At 36.7% G+C, this 20,487-nt stretch overlaps 2 protein-coding genes across 2 annotated transcripts; both read right to left on the bottom strand.

Annotated features, from left to right (window-relative positions):
* Nucleotides 1–5,181: 5,181 nt before the first annotated feature.
* LOC137936057 (actin cytoskeleton-regulatory complex protein PAN1) lies at nucleotides 5,182–11,434 on the bottom strand. The gene is made up of 5 exons (XM_068780575.1): nucleotides 11,022–11,434; nucleotides 8,537–9,729; nucleotides 6,836–7,024; nucleotides 6,532–6,683; nucleotides 5,182–5,993 (listed from the first exon to the last, which is right to left on the bottom strand). Exons 2-5 carry the CDS (start codon nucleotides 9,672–9,674, stop codon nucleotides 5,550–5,552), a joined length of 1,923 nt encoding a protein of 640 aa, XP_068636676.1. The 5' UTR covers nucleotides 9,675–9,729; nucleotides 11,022–11,434; the 3' UTR covers nucleotides 5,182–5,549.
* Nucleotides 11,435–13,100: 1,666 nt separating this feature from the next.
* On the bottom strand, nucleotides 13,101–18,113 carry LOC137937550 (uncharacterized). The gene is made up of 10 exons (XM_068782618.1): nucleotides 17,970–18,113; nucleotides 17,161–17,198; nucleotides 15,982–16,034; nucleotides 15,810–15,875; nucleotides 15,584–15,624; nucleotides 14,598–14,734; nucleotides 14,346–14,436; nucleotides 13,831–13,902; nucleotides 13,644–13,756; nucleotides 13,101–13,449 (listed from the first exon to the last, which is right to left on the bottom strand). The coding sequence occupies exons 1-10, from the start codon at nucleotides 18,047–18,049 to the stop codon at nucleotides 13,316–13,318; spliced, it is 825 nt and encodes a 274-aa protein (XP_068638719.1). The 5' UTR covers nucleotides 18,050–18,113; the 3' UTR covers nucleotides 13,101–13,315.
* Nucleotides 18,114–20,487: the final 2,374 nt, after the last annotated feature.

Raw genomic sequence — 20,487 nt, 5'->3', positions numbered from 1 at the left:
CCTTTTTTCACAAATTTGGAAAGAACAATACAATACAAGCTAGAATTGGCAAGCTTCAAATAGAGGAAGCCTATAGAAAGAAATGCTACATTGAATTAACAGAAAACCTGGAAGGGCATACCAATCTGTTGACATTCTTTCCTCAATCATCACCATGGTCGGCAACATCCTTCAAGGCAGAAGGCAGAACCTTCCAAAATTCACTGACGAATTCTGTTCCAGCTGTTCTGTAAGATGTCATTCACTAGATATAAAAATGGAACCTTTTTCTCCTTTTCTGAAATATGGAATTACTTACTCCATGTTTCAACAACAAGCTCTGCTTTCTGCAGGTGGAAAATGCAGCAATGTGATAGAGCTATTTTCAAGTTAAGTTTTACAACCAGGAACTGCGAAAAAAAGTTTCAGTCCCTTTGCTTGCACATTGTACTGATTTTTGGATGGACCATATTAAGACTCACTGCTACGTAGCAGTATGATCTTGTTTTTTTAATGTTTGTGCCTCTTTATTGAGATCCCTACAATAGCTTACATAGATCAGTATTGATAAATATTACCTTATTAGGAGCTGAAAATTGTGTATGGATTTCCCCTTTTTTTTTGTTTTGTTTTTCCTGGGTGTTGTCTGAGTACAACTGTCCAGAAAATTGATCCTCTGTTTCATGACATGGGAATGATAAAGTTGCCATTATCATATGTTACACTAGTGGGACTTGCATGACTCTCAGCGACATATTACTGGCCCTCGGACCTTGTTCTTCAATCTGACTTGCTCTTAAATTCTAGATCCACTCATGAGAATTTAATCTTTAAAACTGTCTGATGTACTGTTCCAGTTGAAAGCTCCATACTAAAATGCTTGTACTGGGTTCTTTCTTTGAAAGAATTGAGCGAGCAGAATATGCTGATGAACTAAAGGTTTTCTGCTCCATCACCATTAGGATTCTATGAATCTTTTTCCTCAAAAAAGATGGTGTGGAATGTGAACATTGTCATTTTACTGTGTTTCATGGTTTAAATGGTCATGCAAGGTTCAATAATTATTTCTGATTGATTCTGTTTTTTTGTGTGCCTTTTGTAGTATTCATCAGTTGAAGAAGCAGTAGATACCCGAAATGCCCTGTACAACCTGCAATGGCCACCAAATGGAGGACGTTTACTTGTGGCAGAATTTGTGGATGCTCAAGAAGTGAAGGCACGACTGGAAGCTCCTCCACCATCTCCAGCACCTATCAGCACTCCTACAACTCCAACACCAGTGGCTCCAATCCAACCTTCACCTCGTCAAAATGCTGTCAGGCAGCACCTACCGCCACCACCACCTCTTCCACCACCACCAACATTAGAAACCCCCCCAGCCAGAGAAAAGGTCATTCTTCCACCTCCGCCCCCTAAGAAACCGGATCCTCCTATTGTTACACTTGATGATCTCTTCAGGAAAACAAAGGCGACCCCAAGAATCTACTACTTGCCTCTATCCGAGGAACAGGTTGCAGCAAAGCTTGCAGCACAAGGGAGAAAGTGAGAATGCCAGTATAACATTGTGCAGCATGCTTTTCTGAGGTAACCAAAAGAATGATATAGCTGGTAAACATAATTTTGAGGGTGCGTGACCCTGTGCATCTTAAATGATTATGCCCTTGGTTGCATGACTTTTCTGTACGGCCCTTGAAAGAGTGCTAAAAAAAACTGTTTCGGCTCCTTACAGGTACTGGGTATTACTGTTGTTGGCCTCTGAACCATTTGTGACTAGATTAACTAGGATTTCAATTGTAATATTTTTGTTTTGTCGCGATGACGATGACTGCTGATGGATGTAATCTGCTAAATGTGGTATGTGGCAACAGTAGAAAGGTAAAATCCTCTTAATCAATCTTAGGGTTGTCTTTCTGTATTCGTGCGAATTTGCAGGGAGGTAAGCCTCGTGGTTCTTTTTAGCTGTTAATATCACAATGCTCGACAACAGAGGGAACTTGCTGGTTCGCATGTTTCATCTTTTACTTCCAAGTGCTGGAGATCTGAGCTAAACGTGCTTTTGTTCATATTTTGTACAGTCAAATATGTGCAGAACTGGAAATTTTAGAGATTCCTTATACTCGGGAAATCCCAATTCGAAGTATTTCTGATTAGTTCAACAATTTTGCTTGATGCATGGTCTAGTGAGGAATTCGGCTTATGAATATGGAAACATACTTGGGCCTTGGGTAAGAAACTAAGAACCATGACAGATACGGAGTGTATCTCTGCCTTGGGTAGCCACCTTTATCAGTTTCCATCTCACTCCTATCCCCATCCAGTGCTACGAGGCAGAAACTCCATTTTCGCAGATTTTAGGTCACGGCCACCCTTGAGCATGGCAGGCCTGAAACTGGATGAGGGGACTTCTAGCCGATGTAGATGAGGACGGGGTGAAGGCCCAAGGGCGGATTTTAAGTTAAAGGGTATAAAAGTAATGCTAGATTAGTGCGAAATCAACTTCTCTGAAATGTCCTCGCGTATTTCTTTCCTGTTTTGTGTTTTGGAAGACTTTGATCTTGGATAAAGTAGACAGGTATATTTGTAACCAAATATAATCAACAAAACAAGAAAGAAAGAAATTTGATCACCTAGATCCCCGAAGAAGGACGAAAAGAAAAAAGATGTTGTAAATATAGTGACTAAAAAAATACAAAATGTTTTACTCTGGTAGGTTGATAGCCCTATTGACTCTTGGGTGTTAGATTTAGGAGTTTCTTTTCTCACTACTGTGTACCGTGAGATTATGGAGAATTATATTGTTGGAAATCATAGGAAGGTATATCTGATGGAAAACTTTTGGATATTATCGATATTGGTGATCTTAGTTTGAGGATGTCAAACGGGTAAGTGTAAAAAATTCACAAAGAGTCATGTGCCAAAACTAATGCGTAATTTGATCTTAATAGGGTAGCTTAATGATGAATGTCATAATGTGACTTTTAATTATGTTGCCCGGAAAGTCACTAAGAGAGGCATGGTTGTTGCACAAGGAGTTAAAAATGGAACTCTTTACATCACTTTAGTTGCAAAGACACGGTTGCAATTGCTGATGTTGTTACTAATTATGATTTGAGGCATTACAGGCTCGGTCATATGAATGAGAAAGGAATAAAAGTACTTCAATCCAAAGGGAAACTAACAAGGTTGAAATTTGTAAACAACAGTTTGTATGAAAGCTATATTTTTGGTAAGCAAAAAGGGTAGTCTTTTCTAAGGTTTGAAAGGAGTGAAAGACAGTAAAATTGGAGTTTGTTCATCCAATTGTGTGGGGACCTTCAATTGTGACCTCCCTCAGTGGTTTTAATTACTATGTGATATTTATTAATAATACAAGCTGAAAAATATGGGTTTATTTCCTAAAAAATAAATCCGATATTTTTTATACTTTCAAGAGATGGAGAGCAGAAGATAACAATATCTAAGAAACAACAAGAGATTGCGAACAAATGGCCCCACGTGAAAGGCAAAGAGCATTTCGCCCACGAGGGACACGGCGCTTCCCTCCCCCCTTTCTATCCCACCTCTCCAAGTGGGACAGCTCAGATCATGGAGACGATCAATCATGTTCAGAGAAGCAACAACACCAAAATCAAAGAAACAAAGCAAAAGAAGAAGAAGAAGATCAAATTCAGCAAAAAGATAGCGACCCGGGTTTGCAAACCATCATCAGTCGAACCTCGAGACGAAGAATAAGGTTAGAAGAAACTTTCGAATTTGATTTCCGAAATAGAAACGCAATCGTTTCCTTCCAACGAACACGAGAGAAGAATGGAGATGTCATTCGCATCCTCCCGATCCGGCCCAAAGAAATCCTTCTTTTCTCTTCAATCAATGCCGCGGAAGCTTTCCTGGCCATCTTCAACAAGATCCAGACTAGTAATATAGGCAGAAGCTTCGGAAGATCCCTTTTCACGGGCGACCTGGAATTTCAACTCTATACCCAATATCACATAAGCCAGGTCAAATGCGTCATCAATCAGCGTGTCGCGGATCGTTAACAATGGGTATGGTTTTCTTACACCAAATCTCTAATTCTGGACTAGGTTGGAAAAATTTCTGCCTAACCTTGTTGCAAGTCCTCAAAAATCCAACAACCTCTCCCCCTCCCACTACCCCCATCCAAAAAAATACTAACCCTCCCTAGCCACCCATACTTACACCCCCACTACATAGTCTGAAACCAAAGGCCAATCTTCCAATCAAACACACACACACCTCCCTCAAATCCTACAACATGAAAAATACTAATTCTCTTACCCTCCATGCCCAAGCTATGACCGAAGGAGTGCGTCGGCTATCCCTGGTTGCAGTCATATGTGTCCATCCAACCAGTAACTCTGGCCAACAAATAAGGCACTGGATTCATGGAAGAACCCCAACGATCAAAGTCCAAGCCACTACTCAAATTTAGGACAAACAATAGTTTATAGTCTTCAACTCGGTAGAAGACCATTAAAAAATGTATAACCTGAAGAACAAAGTAGGATCCCCTATCCTAAACATGGAAGATTGGACCTCTGGCCTCACAACCCTCCTTCTAAGCCTTTGGGTAGTTGTTCGAGGCATTCCCATGGAGTTACAATGAAAAAATGAAAACACACTCTGGAATACCTCATGTGCATCTTCTTACGTTCCTACACTGGAAAAAATTCCCCATCCAACCAAAATCTCCCATAAGTGGCACTCGCTATGTAAATCTTTATCTCCAACGAGACCACTACCCAACTCATCCAGATCGAAAACCTAATAATCCTTCCCGCCATAGTTTCGGACTCGAAAGGTCTCCCGCCACGTCGAACTCAGTTTACGTTGACTTAAAAAAATCCAAGGCCCAAGTACGTTTCCATATTCGTAAGGAATTCCTCACTAGGCCATGCATCAAGCAAAATTGTTGAACTAATCAGACTTACTTCGAATTGGGAATTCGCGAGTATAAGGAATCTATAAAAATATCATAACTTAAACCCCTATGATAAAAATTCCAGTTCTGCGCATATTTGACTGTGCAAAATATGATCAAAAGCACGTTTAGCTCAGATCTCCAGCTCTTGGAAGTAAAAGATGAAACATGCGAACCAGTAAATTCCCTCTATTGTCGAGCATTGTGATATTAACAGCTAAAAAGAACCACGAGGCTTACCTCTCCCTGCAAATTCGCACGAATACAGAAAGACAACCCCAAGATTGATTAAGATGATTTAACTTTCTACTGTTACCACATACCACATTTAGCAGATTACATCCATCAGCAGTCTATCGTCATCGCGACAAAACAAAAATATAACAATTGAAGTCCTAGTTAATCTAGTCACAAATGGTTCAGAGGCCAACAACAGTAATACCCAGTACCAGTAAGGAGCCGAAACAGTTTTTTTGACACTCTTTCAAGGGCCGTACAGAAAAGTCATGCAACCAAGGCCATAATCGTTTTAGATGCACAGGGTCACGCACCCTCAAAATTATGTTTACCAGCTATATCATTCTTTTGGTTACCTCAGAAAAGCATGCTGCACAATGTTATACTGGCATTCTCACTTTCTCCCTTGTGCTGCAAGCTTTGCTGCAACCTGTTCCTCGGATAGAGGCAAGTAGTAGATTCTTGGGGTCGCCTTTGTTTTCCTGAAGAGATCATCAAGTGTAACAATAGGAGGATCCGGTTTCTTAGGGGGCGGAGGTGGAAGAATGACCTTTTCTCTGGCTGGGGGGGTTTCTAATGTTGGTGGTGGTGGAAGAGGTGGTGGTGGCGGTAGGTGCTGCCTGACAGCATTTTGACGAGGTGAAGGTTGGATCGGAGCCACTGGTGTTGGAGTTGTAGGAGTGCTGATAGGTGCTGGAGATGGTGGAGGAGCTTCCAGTCGTGCCTTCACTTCTTGAGCATCCACAAATTCTGCCACAAGTAAACGTCCTCCATTTGGTGGCCATTGCAGGTTGTACAGGGCATTTCGGGTCTCTACTGCTTCTTCAACTGATGAATACTACAAAAGGCACACAAAAAAACAGAATCAATCAGAAATAATTATTGAACCTTGCATGACCATTTAAACCGTGAAACACAGTAAAATGACAATGTTCACATTCCACACCATCTTTTTTGAGGAAAAAGATTCATAGAATCCTAATGGTGATGGAGCAGAAAACCTTTAGTTCATCAGCATATTCTACGTGCTGGCTCAATTTTTTCAAAGAAAGAACCCAGTACAAGCATTTTAGTATGGAGCTTTCAACTGGAAGAACAAGGTCCGAGGGCCAGTAATATGTCACTGAGAGTCATGCAAGTCCCACTAGTGTAACATATGATAATGGCAACTTTATCATTCCCATGTCATGAAACAGAGTATCAATTTTCTGGACAGTTGTACTCAGACAACACCCAGGAAAAACAAAACAAAAAAAGGGGAAATCCATACACAATTTTCAGCTCCTATAAGGTAATATTTATCAATACTGATCTATGTAAGCTACTGTAGGGATCTCAATAAAGAGGCACAAAGATTAAAAAAACAAAAATCATACTGTTACGTAGCAATGAGTCTTAATATGGTCCATCCAAAAATCAGTCACAGTCCCAGTCTTAGCAAGAAGCTCCTGAACAGCTTTCAGAGTAAATGGCCGCAGAAAACGATCAATTCTCAAAGAATTTGTCGCTGGCTTCTGCAATGGTGGAACTGCAACGCAAAACAAAATGGAATAACATCATGAGTATACAAAAAAAAAATATCACAACCCCCCCTACCTAAAGAAAAAATAAATAAGTAAACAAGATATATGTATATTGATTACACATGAAATGAAACAAATAAAATACTAAACTACTTACCAACACGCTCTTTTGGGGTATCTCTACTGTTGGTGGAGTCAGACCGATTAAATGTACGCTTAGGAAATATGTCACGAGGTGTGCTTGAAGGGGTCTGACTCGAGTTTGGTGATTCAGAAATTTTTGATGTTTCTGAGCTCCATCGCCGCTGCCTCTTCACAGGGTCATTATTTACCACTGTTTCTTTATCTGCAAAAAAAAAACTTAGTGAGAGAAATTTCATGAAACCGACGGGACAACTCATGAACTGGAAGCAAAAGAAGAACAAGATAACGTGTTGACTAAGCAAACTACAAGTACTACAACACTCCAACGCAGCAGCTGATAACTAGTTATTCAAAGGAATCAACAGTAAAGGAAAATTGTCTTCTGCCAGATTACTATCATCAACTTAGATTGACTATCACTATACACCTACTACATTCATAAATGCAGGGACAAAGACCTTTAAAAATAACAGAAAATTATCACTTCCAACTCTTTCTTGTCTACAATGCCCAATCACTGTGTGTCAAGATCAATTGTAGACAACAACAGAATCAATATAATCATTCCAATAACAACTTTATCGCTTATATTTGTTGATTGCAACAGCTCCAAGAAAAACTAAAAAACAAATGACCCAAGCGTCAGAAAAGTGCTAAATAGTTGTGCTCAATACAATCAGGATAGGAATATTTTTCAGGCTTTGATTTGCTGATGTGAATTTTACCAACCTACCAACAAACACATTTATTTAGAAAAGAAGCAAAAGTTGTCATGTCAAGAGTCATATGATATATTAAAAAGCCCTAGAAAGCTATCACTGGGCCTTCTTATTTTGACAGACCAAGTAAATCATTACCAATTGTTTCAGCTGATATTTATCAAAAAAAATTGTTTCAGATGATGGACAATATAGTAGAGGATTTGACATAGGAACATGAGGTTTAAAGCATTTCAAGTTGAAGCATACTGGAACATGGCATCTCCAAAATACAGAAGCATTCACATTCAAAATCCTTAGCCCCCAGTAAAATGTGATGTTAAATAAATGGTAATGTGATAAGCTGATATAGCAAATACCAGAGATTGCCCCCACTTGACGGACTGATACTTACACCAAAAATAAAAATAAAAAAAATACTGACAGTCAACCATCTATCTTCATAACCACTCAAACCACATCCCAACTATCTGGAGTCAAGAAGGTAGCTACAGATTTCTTTTTTCCTCCTTTCTGCTCCATAATCATGGACCTTTTTTGTCTTTACTCACTATTTCCATCAACATTTTCCTTGGCTCTTGCTCCATTTCTTGCTTACCCATCAACTTTGACCTACAAAGCCTTATTTACTACTAAAAAGACAGTCATAGTAGTCCCCAACAGGCTGGATAAACTATGTTCTTTTGCTGGAAGAAGACCATGAAAATAGTGGTGTTATCATCATTAAGAAGATACATGAGATAGAAGAGTTTCTAACTGTTTACAGGCACTAACAAACATGATTACAAGTTGGAGTAACCTTAAACACAATCAAAATGTCACCATGTGAACCACAATTTTATAGAAACATTTTCTGTGTAAAACATAAACGTCTTCTCACAAGAAAATATCCAGTAATGATGATAATTGACAAACAAGTAAATAAATGAAACAAAAGCATCAGAATATAGTTGCACTACAGCATAATAGTTAAAAACAAGTATCACAAATGATACCTTCAAGTTTTCTTTTCTCAGACGCAATCCCCTGACTATTCTTTTCACCAAGAACATTCTTCTTCTCAGAAACGGACTCAGACACCACATCAACAGAGTTATCCACCTTCAGAGCAGGGGACTCTCCAATCTCAATCTTATCTACCGCTCCATCAGAATTATGATTGGAATCGGTTTGTTTACTGTCCATTACATCCTCTTCCAATGAATCATCACCAGAACTTCGATCTAAGTTTAATTTTTCCAAAAACCCCCCATCTGCACCATCATTTTTCTTGCTACAGTTGACATTGGAAACATTCATGTCATCAGTCATCTCTGCTGAAGCCTGATTTCCACCAGGCTCTTGATCATCATCCAATGGTAGAAGATCGTCTCCCACAGAAGGGGCCTCATTGGATGACAGTTCTTGCACCACCTTATCTGGCTTAACATTTTCTAGTTCTAAATGGAAATTATCAGCATTCAAATTATCCTTTAGTTCATTCTTTTCATTAATTGACACAGAATGAGTAGCTAAAACAGGGCTGACCTCAGATACCTGATTATCATTTGGATCATCAGAAATGTTGGGCTTGACATCTTCGGAAGGGGAAGCCTTTGAAGTTTTTTCATCCTCTCCCTGCATGTCATCATTCGTGGACTCTTTTTCCCTACTAAACTCTTCCTGATTAAGCACACCTTGGTTATCAACAGCACTGGTTTCTATTGAAACCACATTCTCTGTTGCATCTACAGCCACCTTATTTGTATGCATATCGCCACTTGACTCCAATTCTTGTACTTTAGTTTCTTGATCAATGTCAGCAGTATTAATATCTATGTCAACCATGCTGACATCGTCCTTAGGCTTTTCAATATTGCTTGCAATGCTTCCGCCAGCACCATCAACAGTTTGCTCATGTATCTTGTCTTCATTTGGCACAACTAGGGATATCAAATCAGGATTCACAACATCGTTTTCCAATTTTTCTTTGGCAGACTCCATCTCATTCCGAACAGCTGCATCCAATCGTCTCACCAGATCCTCCTTCAAACCCTTTGTCACCAGCTTCCGCCTCTTAAGCTCTTCCTTCAACTCTGTCACCTTCCATTGATCAACAGGTCGGTTATCAAGAACCACATAATTGGATGACATTTTGGCTTAATGTCTATACTCAGCCCAAATTCCAGTCAGATTTGTCCTCGCAACCCTAACCATCAAAAGCAACTGTAGTTTATTACTTATCATAAAAACAACACGATGACTAACATGCAAAGAAATTATGAACAATAAAAAAAGAGAACAGAAAAGCTCAATCATAGGGTTTAGGGATGCCAATGGTTGAAATTAAGCAATAGTCTGAAATCTCACAAACAACAAAATGAAAAGCAATTAAAAAGCACAGAAGATTACTATCAACAAAATAATCAAGCAGTCCGCTATGTAACATTGCATACTTATGAATCCATTTGCACTACAAACAAACAAACTTTTTTCTTAACGATTTAACCAAAAAAAATCATAACTCAATCAAGGGCTATAAAGAAAAGGAAGCCCAAGGATTAAAATAAGTAAAACACATTCTACGGAGTTTAAAATATGATACAACATTTTTAATCGTAGTACATATAACATCCTTCAGAGGATAGTACATATATTAGAAAAAAATCTGAATATCACTCAAAAATACTATATAAATTTTAAAACAAACTTAATTTCCATTTTTTGTCCCTGTAATGTAAAAGTGCTCAAGTTAGTCAAGATAAAAAACATGTTGAGTTTTGCACACGTTCAAGCACGATGAAAAACAGAGAGTCTGGAGAAAGAAAGAAATGAAATACAAGGATGCATTGGCATGTTTCCATTTCTATTTATTAATCTTCAAATCTTTCAAAATCCCCATGTACAACCAGCGTATTCAAGCCCTTGGGAGAATAGTAACCTTGGATACAACCCAAAAAAATAAAAAGTAAAAGAGAAAATAAAACTCCCTGTCCTAAAATGTCTACAAGAACGCTGCTATGAAGAACACACAAATAAACATGCAACGAAGAGAAGCACAAACCCTAGCCTGCTTCACAACAGAAATGGATACCACATTCCGCGACCTCAAACAATAAAACAGAAAAGAAAGAAACGCATTCATGAAAACGCGATGAAGCCAAAGAAGAAAGAAAACAATACAAACAGAAGAACGCGACAGTAGTTACCAAATGCAGCGGGAATCGAGGAAGGCATAAAACCCTAGTTCCAGAACAGAAGGCACGCATCAGACAATGGAAAGAGGAGTACGGAGAAGAGAGATTTTAAGACAGTTTTCAGAGTAAAACGAAAATAAAAAGCTGAAAACCCTAGCCTGCTTCACAACACAAAGGGAACCCGCATCCTCCGACCATAAAAGATAAAAAAAGAAAAGAAAACAAAGAAACGCATTCAACAAAACTCGATAAAACTCAGGAAGAACAAAAAATAACAGAAACAAAAAAACGAAACCTTACTTACCAAATGCAGCAAGAATGGAGGCAAGTCGCAAAACCCTAGTTCCAGAACAGAAAACACACATTAGACCAAAATTAAACAGGAAAAGCACAAATGGAGACGATAAACCTCCGCCTGTCGTTCTTGCATAACCCTGGCAAAAAAAAAAAAAAAATGGAACAAAGAAAAATAAAGATAAAAAGGAAAACTCGGCACTGGAACGAGGAGTAGGAAGAATAAAGACAGTTTCGAAAGGTCGGCAGAGTAAAACGAAAATAACAAGCTGAGAGGAGAGGAACTCTTTTCGCTAGGGTTTTCTTTTTCTCTTGCCGCCCGTTTTCTGGCAACCAAAATCGCCGCAGACGAGAGCGAGAGCACGAGCACGAACACGAGCGAGGGAGCAAAAGTGAGCAAATAACGAGACGAGACGAATGATCTATCCGTGCCGAGTGAAACTAGACAAATCGAACGCAGACCCCTCCTTTAAATCATTGCATGACACGCAGGACCACCGTAACCGGTTTCTCGCCCCAAAGCCGCACTTCCGAAATCGTAGAAAATTGCTGCGAGAATGAGCATAGAGAAACATAATTTTTAATACATCCTTCTCGCATTAAAGATCATTAAATAAAATATACTTATTTTTTAAAATAATTTTAAATGGCCTTATTAAATATACCATTTAGTAAATTAGTCTTTATATTTTAAAATATTTAATTTTGAAAAATAATTATGCCTTCCTCTACCATAATTCATTAGAGAAGAAGTGAAAGTGAAAAATGTACTTAGCTCCAGTCTTACAAGTAAAATAAACCGGCCATTAAAGGCTGACAGTAGAAAACCTGCTTGATGGGTAATATAAAATTCATTAAAAAAACAATGATAAAACCTACTTATCGATAATAAAACATAATTAGGATAGAATCACCCATATATGGAGCGGATGCACAAGGAGGGAGTCAGCATTGAAAATAGAGGGTCAGTCTCTCCTCTTTTTTACCCCTTTAATTGAGCAATAGAAAACAAAAGCACTCTGCATTAACATCCACAAAATCCAATCAAATGGGGAAAAAAGTTGGTGGTGTATATGATACCCTTTACAAAACTTTTTCGAAAAAAATGTCAAACTCAAACTGAACAGTTTAAGCAAAATCAATTCCTTTTTGTTGAGAATAAGAGTGCAAAGTGGTATTAAGGGTTGTCTTTTAGATTGAAGTCTTCAAGGGTTAAACCACAAAGCAAAATTTTGAAAAGCAAACTTATAATAAAGCTAACAATACAGCACAATCTACTGGTCATTTTGACTCAGTATTGAGAATCAAATCATAAAACTGGAAACCCAATCTACTTCAACCAATCCAGATCAGTTTTCCTGAAAGCAACGGACCAGATCATACTCAAAATGACTTAGAAAGAACAAAACGATGACTTTAGGAAGAAGAAACTAAGACTTGTTCCTCTTGAAGTATCATCCAAGTCAGACTAATTCTTTCTTTTTCCTAGGGAAGATGATTCAAACTAAATGTGAGACAATTCAATACCTCCAAATCGAACTGCTTATGAGAAAAACCCAGTCTAACTCATGGTCATACAGCACCCGTTCGTCTTTTGTTAGAACATACAAGGCCCCACAGCTTGCATGCGGCTGCACTGGGTGATTTGGATACGTCTTAATGAGTCTAAAATGTCACCTGCTTGCATACAAGCCGACGTTATGCTAGGATTCCTCTACCGCGATGATGATAAGTTGCCAATTTTCTTCACAAAATTCAGCTTTGGCAGCTGAGTACAATTGACATAATCATCTTATTCTGTGATAAGAAATCTAATAAATATGAGTTTCACTTTTCAATTTTCACTATTCACAGCTTCAAGTAATAATAATACAAACCAAGGCAGTTAATAGAAAACCATGGAAAAATTTGTTAAAAAATACTCTTTATCTTCTTTTTTATTATTTATAAAACTTTTCATTTCATTTCTAGTGATCGATCACACAAACATTATATTAGTTGCTATGATGACACAAGCAGAAGGAAACTGGTCAAGAAATTTTTTTCTAATAGAAAAAAAATAATTTTCTATAGTTTTATTCTCCTTTAATGGCATAAAGGTACCTTAATTTCTCAGTCCCATGAGATGAATGAATGCTGAAAAGCACCAAAGCATACGAGTCTCCTTTTTATAAGCAAGGCTTGGAATGAAAAACCAGAAAACTGAAATAATATACACTGGATGCAGAAAAGTGTATGCTGATACTTGTTTTTCGTTTATACCTGAAAACAAAAATAGGTCTCTCCACAGCTCAATTGAAGCCTTTATTCACCGTCTTCCTCAGTTTCCTCCTCACTGTCCTCCAAGGTCAAGTGATTCAAATTCCTTTCAAGTGGTGGAAGCCCATCCTCGGAATCGGAATCAGCACTAGCATTTTTGAGGGTTTCCTCAGTGTTATCTGTATTACGAAAAACTGAATCTTGTAAAATGCCAGCATTTAATACATCTCAAATGTTCAACTTAATTTGCTTTCTGTGGGACGAGTGACAGTAGAAGCATGGGTTTAATGAATAAGTTTAAACAGAAAAATACGAGGACATTGCTTGAGAGCAGAGGAAATGAACCACTTCTTTTTTGCAGCAGAAGACATACCAGCTTCAGTGCTCGTGGCTCTAGAAGTTCTTGAATTACTTGAAAGCCAAGCATTTTGGACCGAGATGATGTCAGAACTGCTTTCACATTTAGAATAAGCCTTCAGAAGTTCCCTGAATCAGTTGGACAGCCAGATCAGAGCAATGCGTGCATGAAGCAACCAAATAATTACCCAAAGTTCACATACCTATTCAGAGACAAAAATGAGTGGCCCCACTTAAATTTTCCTAACAGCAGGTGTCCTGTTTCCTCATTACCACTGTTATCACATTACAGAAGATGAAGACCAGAGAACCATTTATACATGAATAAGGAGCTTGAAAAATAAAATATTCATGTTAAACAGAACAAATCAACAAAGGCATATTCCATCCCTTCTTTCTATCTTTTTCCTTCTGAAGCCAATGACATAATAATTAAGGGAGATCACCCTCGCCACCTTGAAAATACCGAAATTACTCCTAACTCCCTCAAACAATTCAAATGACACTCATCCCCCTACAACCATTCCTTTTATTTCTTCAACAAAAAAGACAAAAATGGCCTCAATGTGGAAATTTCTTTTTGAGAGGAAGCTGCTGCCCCACCCACTCCTCTCCTAATGATGGGAGGGAGGAAAGGAAGCAGTAGAACCTCCCTGCATTTGCGGGAGGGTAGGAATTCACAAAAGTGAGAAAAAATGACAACTATAAATTATAATACCATATGATTAGAGCAGCTGCCAGTGCTTCAACGCATGATAACTGACACGGTCTGCCATAGTTGACAGGATTTGCAGCGACCAGCCAAGGCACTGAATTCAGAGATACTTTTTCAGCTACTCTTACAAGTATTTCGAAAAACAAAAGTAATAAAATAAAAGAACATCACACCGAAGCTTAATAAAAGGCAGTTTAAATAAAACCAAAGAGAAGTCAAAAAACAGTTTAGATAAAATAATGGTACACAACTTACAAAGTCGAGGAGCACCACACCGAAGCTTAATAAAAGGAACATCATGCAAGCGAGCCCATGAACAGTCAACCACAGCCAAACCTTTTCTCTTTATTAAGAGGTGATCTTCCTTCGAAACACATTGAGTTCCAACTGGACTGTAAACAGAAAAGTTGCACAGCTTACAAAAATATTGCATGTTCGTCCAAATCCCAATTGTCCTAACACATTGGACACAGTATAGTGCTTTCTCAGAGATATCTAGGCATAATCTGTCCTCTCTGAAGAAGGTCTCCTCGAGAGACCTTCTGAAAGTAACATTGGAAGGACATAATCTAGTTTGGAAAGGCTCCGATCTAGGTACTTTTCTATACTATGAAAATATGAGTAAGATAATATGTATTTGTTCTTGTCATATAAATTTGTGAAAATGTTACCACAAGAATCCAAAGCCTAACTGCAAAGAGAACTATACCGGACATTTGAAGAAGACAACTTTTGTCACTTTGACAGAGCAACTACTGAAAAAAGAATTGTAGCCAAAAAAATAAAAATAAAATGGCAAAAAAATTCTTGCTAGGTCAAATGGCAGCTCTTGGCTTCAAGGAGGACAAATATACCCTAAAATTAAATTATTTAAAATAGAAAATTTTGTATAACCTAGTTAAAGTAGCATCCCACAGTGTATAGTCTAAATAAGTTAAGATGCTAGACTAATTCTAAAAAATTAGTTGACTGCCTCTTTATAAAGGTGAAGACTGACACTTCCATTTAAAAACTATACATTTTGGTCCAACAGAAGCATATCTAACTATTTAATGGAATCAGATCTTGAAATGAAGATTGAAAAGCGTATCACTGGAAAAGGAGATCTTTGACTCCAACAAGCAGGGCCAGACAGGTCACAGAGATACAGTATGACAAAAATGTTCAGGGATTGGACAAAGTGGTGAATTTTTTAATAGAATTTTCGAAAACAGCAATAGTAGAAGTATGAAATTCCCTACCTTAAGACAACTCCTCCAAAACCACTATTTACGCGCAGCTCCTGCAAGATCACGTGATAAAAATTAATCATCAAGTTTAAAATGATGCAGTTCACAGATATTGAAGAATAATGGTCAAGAAACCGGTTCCACAAGAAGACAGTGAATGAAACATTCAAAGCCACAATTGAAAGATGTTCTACCATTAAGCAGCACGACAAATTAGCATTTGAGAGAGAAAAACTACCTTCAGTAAGCCAAACCTTGAAAGCTTACGTCCTGTGCATCTCTTAACGTCACATTGTCCAAAATCCTACATTTACTTAAAAAAGTTAATAAAACAAGCAAAAACAAAAGAATCGGTACTCCAGAATAATGTCTTCTGCCATCTACTGATTTCCTCACAAGATGTGGCATACCCACATAGCAAGCTGAACTTTTGGAGTCTTAGATTCATCTTCATTAATATCATCTGCAAAAGAAAAAAAATCTACTTTTTACATATTGACTTTTTTAAATAGGATGTTTTATTTATTTATTGAATGATCAAATAAAAGAAAAATCGATGTTTGAAGGCAGCAACCAATTTATAACACCAACAGAGAAATACATTGTATCAAGTAGATAACATTGCAGTAAAAAAGAAAAGTAGATAACATTTATGACACAGTTTTGGAAGTATATTTTCAGACCAATTTGATAAGCAGTAATCTCCAATTTTATCCTACCATATCCCCATCCAAACGTCTGAAATTCTTTTTTTAACTGAAAATTCTTTCCAATTCAACTGAACACCCAAGATTATTTGCATGTGTGAAGAAGTAAATTGTGGGAAGAGAAGATAAACAGAGTAATTTCTGGGGTTTTTTCTCTACACAATGTGTAAAGAACAAAAAGTGGGCCAGAGCGATATCCATGTCTCGTTAAATAAAGATAGCAGATGCACGGACTGATGGTAGCTTGCTCCAACCACACAAAGGAAGCCTCAATTATTATTATGGTGTTCCATCATGCATTGAACCTACTATACTATGATATAAACAAATTAATTAGTAAATAAAATAGTTTTTAAACTGAAATAAATGAAATATATAAACTCTAACAAGTAGAAGGATCATATAAAACAAAGAGGATAAAACGCTGGAAAGGTACTATCGTGTCCACTGATAACAATAGAATTTCTAATAATTTTTCTTACATCAGATTCTAAGAATTGGAATGGGGACTGGGATCCTCCAGATCAAGCTGTGATATCGGGATCTATGTTCATTAAAAATGATGCCATCAAACAACTCATGTCTCGAAACAAATTATTTTTATATTGGAAACCAATATTATTCAATTAACAATAACAAGCAATGAATGAAAAAGGCCTTTGGATTTACAGGCCAAGCTCATCAAGATACAATCTCCATTTCATCAAAAGATGCAACCCACTGATTAACTGTATTTATTGTAAAATTTCACTCGATCAATACTCCAGTACACAAATGTTAACAAACTGAATCCACATGCCCACCCCCCTCAAATCACACAATTATTTCAAAAGAATTTTTTTAAAAAAACAGAAGGACCAGGTTCAGTTAGTAATTGCATACCTTGATGAGTTGGGAGCGAACCACCATTATCCTCTTCCCTGGATGAGCACGGATCATTAGCTACTCTTATTACTATCTTTAGATTATTTGTGTATTACCATGAAACAAATTCACACTTCCACGCAGATAAACTACATTGAATTAACAGCATTTAGTTGCATGGAGCAATGTATTTTCATGCTACAGAAATTTCCTTAACACGATAAGGTTTCCAATTTTCTCTTAATGGTAAGTCATCCACATATGTAGAAAACAAGTTGTTTTTTAATCAAATATGTAGCTCTCATGTGAATTCCTAACATATATTCCAAAAATAGGATGATAAATTGGTAGTAACTGCAAATTCTTTCCCCAGTTCATTGATTCACTTATTTCTAAAGCAGCTTGTCCAGCAATAACAAAAGAGACTAGAAAACATCAAAGATGAGCTCCCCAAGATACACGTTAATCGACCTATATAGTCTGATGATTCACTTCATTCTCTCAGAAAAAAAAAAAAATCACATAAAATCTAACAAGTGAACATGGATGTGTCTGAAAAGAGAAAAACGTCTTTGCATTTCACAACATTCCATCCATATTCAATTTTATTGTCCCCTAAGCTCCAACCAGGTATGCGGCTGCCATGGACGATTGTTCTTAAAAACTAATCAATAAACAGGAAAAAGAAACTTCGTCTTTCAAACGCTTCGTGTATTTATTAACAAAAAACATGAAATTAACAATAAGAAAAAAAACTAAGTGCTTTAGTTCCAGAGAAACTAACTCAATTTTGCAAATTTGAAGAAAGAAAACGGACTGGAAGATACCAAGGAGGCTGGCGATTGGTGCTGGACTGCCCTCTATGAGAGGAGTTACTTCTATGGCGCCTAGATTTGTTGTAACCCATTGGAAGCGGGAAGCAGTGAGCAGCCTCTGCGCTTTTTGAGTTTAACCCGCCAATTTGCTGCACAAAGCCTCACTGTCTTAGGGTTCCGTGACTCGACAGATGCGTGACTCGATAACTGAGTCACACGTGGGGCAAATTTTGAGGGCAAGAAGCAGGTTCATGTTACGGGTGGCATCCAGCATAGCTGAGCCCAGACTCGAACCTAAAATTGTTATCGAACTCGAGCTCAATAATTTTAATAGAGTTTGAGCCGAACTCGAACTTCAACCTTCATTTAAAACTTTTCAAAAAATATATTTCTCGAATTCAAACTACAACATACATTTAAAACTTTTCAAAAAATACATATCAAATAAATTGTATATAAAATTATGCATACATTTTATATAAAATTGAGCATGACCTCTACTTAAAATTAAGCATAAGGGTGACATTGAATCCAATTGAGTCTGAACCTTGTTCGAGTCGAACTTGATTTAAATATTTCAAACTCGAGCTCGAGCCGACCCTAGCCTAGAGCCTAAAATTATAATTGAACTCGAGTCTAATATTTTTAACCGAGTTCGAACTTAACCTACATTTAATACTCTACATAAAATATATGTCAAATAAATTATATATAAAATTATGCATACATTTAAAAAAAATGATAGGGGAGGTTTGGGATTGAATCTCGATAATGGATTATAACGCATCAATATTAATCTTTTTTACCTCAAATGTTGTCTAGCTTATTTTGTAATTTTTGAATCTGGCCATAATTTACTATGACATCATTAGTGCCCCTGGTTGAAAAATGATATTCTAGGAAAAACTAAAAATATTTTTCCTATGATACATATTTCCAAAAAAAACTTTAAATAAAATCCTAATACTATTAGTGGCTTACTAGAAAATTACAAGTAATATTTTAAATTTTTCTTAGGAAAGTTAAATGGACCTCTTATTACCTCTTATAGGGGAATAAATAAAAATTAATAATCAATATAATATATTATTGTACTTATCAATCAAATTTTAATCAAATAAAATGTCAAACACAAAATTGCTATAAAAATAGCCTCATGTTAAAAGTATTACAGCATCAACTGTCAAATACTTATTCAAAAAAATTCTATACGATTTTTTAGCCCATCAGGAAAATCTTACTTAAAAAAATATATGATTTTTTAATAAAAATATTTAATTATTTATTTATTTTTACAAAAAAATGAGACACTAATAGTCCCTAAAAATGTATTTATACTAAAATGTCTTTTCAATTTATTCAAGAGTCATGAAGAAGGGATAACCATGGTTCGGTTGAACTTGGCTTGTTAACACAAACGAGTTCGAGATCCAGATAAATCAAATCGAACCAAGCCAAAATCGAGCAGAGCTCGAGCCGCTCGCAAACCAGCCCGGTTCAATGCCACCCCTGGTTCATGTCCCTTTCCTGGTTGCAAGAAAATGTAAATAAAAAATTAACTTTTAGAGATCTTAATTTTAGAGGGCAAAAGGACGAGGAGGGAGAGGAAGGCATTTCTTGTCGTCTCCTTTGTGACTCAAGACCAAGCTAGGATCAGGCAATTGATGAGTTAAAACCAGTTAAACTAACCCTATTTGAATTGTGAGAAGTTTTGTTTGGGGTGACAGACTGAATCCGATTGAACCCCTAGATTTAACTAGCTTCTCTAGTTTAAGTTTATAACACCAATAGTTATTTTAATTTTTCGATATATTTCTAAGTATATCTTAGCACTAGATACTCAAAAAATCTGAAACATATTTGATGGTACCAAGGGAACTCATCCGATATGTGAAAACCTTGTAACCATGTTAACCTCTTTTTAAAAAAAATTGTTGGTCGTTTGTTCTATAGTTTATATGCTTCTTCCACTTGGCCTTGTATATTGGAGGCTAAAGCTAATTTTAAAGCATTAAATTATCATAAGTCAAGGAATTTACACAAGGGATGGGATAAAAAAATTAATTATATATTTATTATTGATTTATAGGGTCAACACATTAACCCAATATATTTGAAGGGGATGAAATAAAGAGGACCTCTAGCTTTTGGGAGAAAGGAGATAAGAAAATGAAAAGAGAGGAGTGTGGATGAATTTGAGCAAAGAGGAAGAAATAATCTACCCCATCCTTGAGGCTATATTTATAGTTGTGTGAAAGTGTTTCTAATTACTACAATGCCTTTAGGGTTACGTGTTTCAAAAGAAAAAATATATATAAAATTATATACACCAACTTGCATAATTAAAGTTCTATGTCATTTTTATGAAAGTTTTTTTTATTTACTAGTCATGCCACCCCTACACACTTGGGTATTTCTTAGCATTTATTTTATACATTATATTTTTTTATTAAAAAATTAAATAAATATAATTTTAATATAAAAAATGATGGTTGGATGACAAATTTCTTAGCGTAAAAAAATTTCAAAA

The sequence above is a fragment of the Aristolochia californica genome, unplaced genomic scaffold (genome assembly GCF_029961685.1).
Source record: "Aristolochia californica isolate CCGP_79_NKW_82.1479 unplaced genomic scaffold, dmAriCali1.0.hap1 SCAF_7, whole genome shotgun sequence".
Lineage (NCBI taxonomy): Eukaryota > Viridiplantae > Streptophyta > Magnoliopsida > Piperales > Aristolochiaceae > Aristolochia > Aristolochia californica.
The sequence above is the reverse complement of the archived record's forward strand: the minus strand, read 5'-3'. Positions and strand labels throughout refer to the sequence as shown.

Coding starts and splice junctions, on each gene's coding strand:
- LOC137937550 (XM_068782618.1), bottom strand. CDS start 18,049: ATGGGTTACAACAAATCTAGGCGCCATAGAAGTAACTCCTCTCATAGA. Junction 14,735..15,583: donor TTTGGAGGAGTTGTCTTAAG/GTAGGGAATTTC, acceptor TTCTGTTTACAG/TCCAGTTGGAACTCAATGTG. Junction 13,903..14,345: donor GCAGCTGCTCTAATCATATG/GTATTATAATTT, acceptor ATGTGATAACAG/TGGTAATGAGGAAACAGGAC.
- LOC137936057 (XM_068780575.1), bottom strand. CDS start 9,674: ATGTCATCCAATTATGTGGTTCTTGATAACCGACCTGTTGATCAATGG. Junction 7,025..8,536: donor TGAGAAAAGAAAACTTGAAG/GTATCATTTGTG, acceptor TTTTTTTTGCAG/ATAAAGAAACAGTGGTAAAT. Junction 6,684..6,835: donor TACCCCAAAAGAGCGTGTTG/GTAAGTAGTTTA, acceptor TTTGCGTTGCAG/TTCCACCATTGCAGAAGCCA.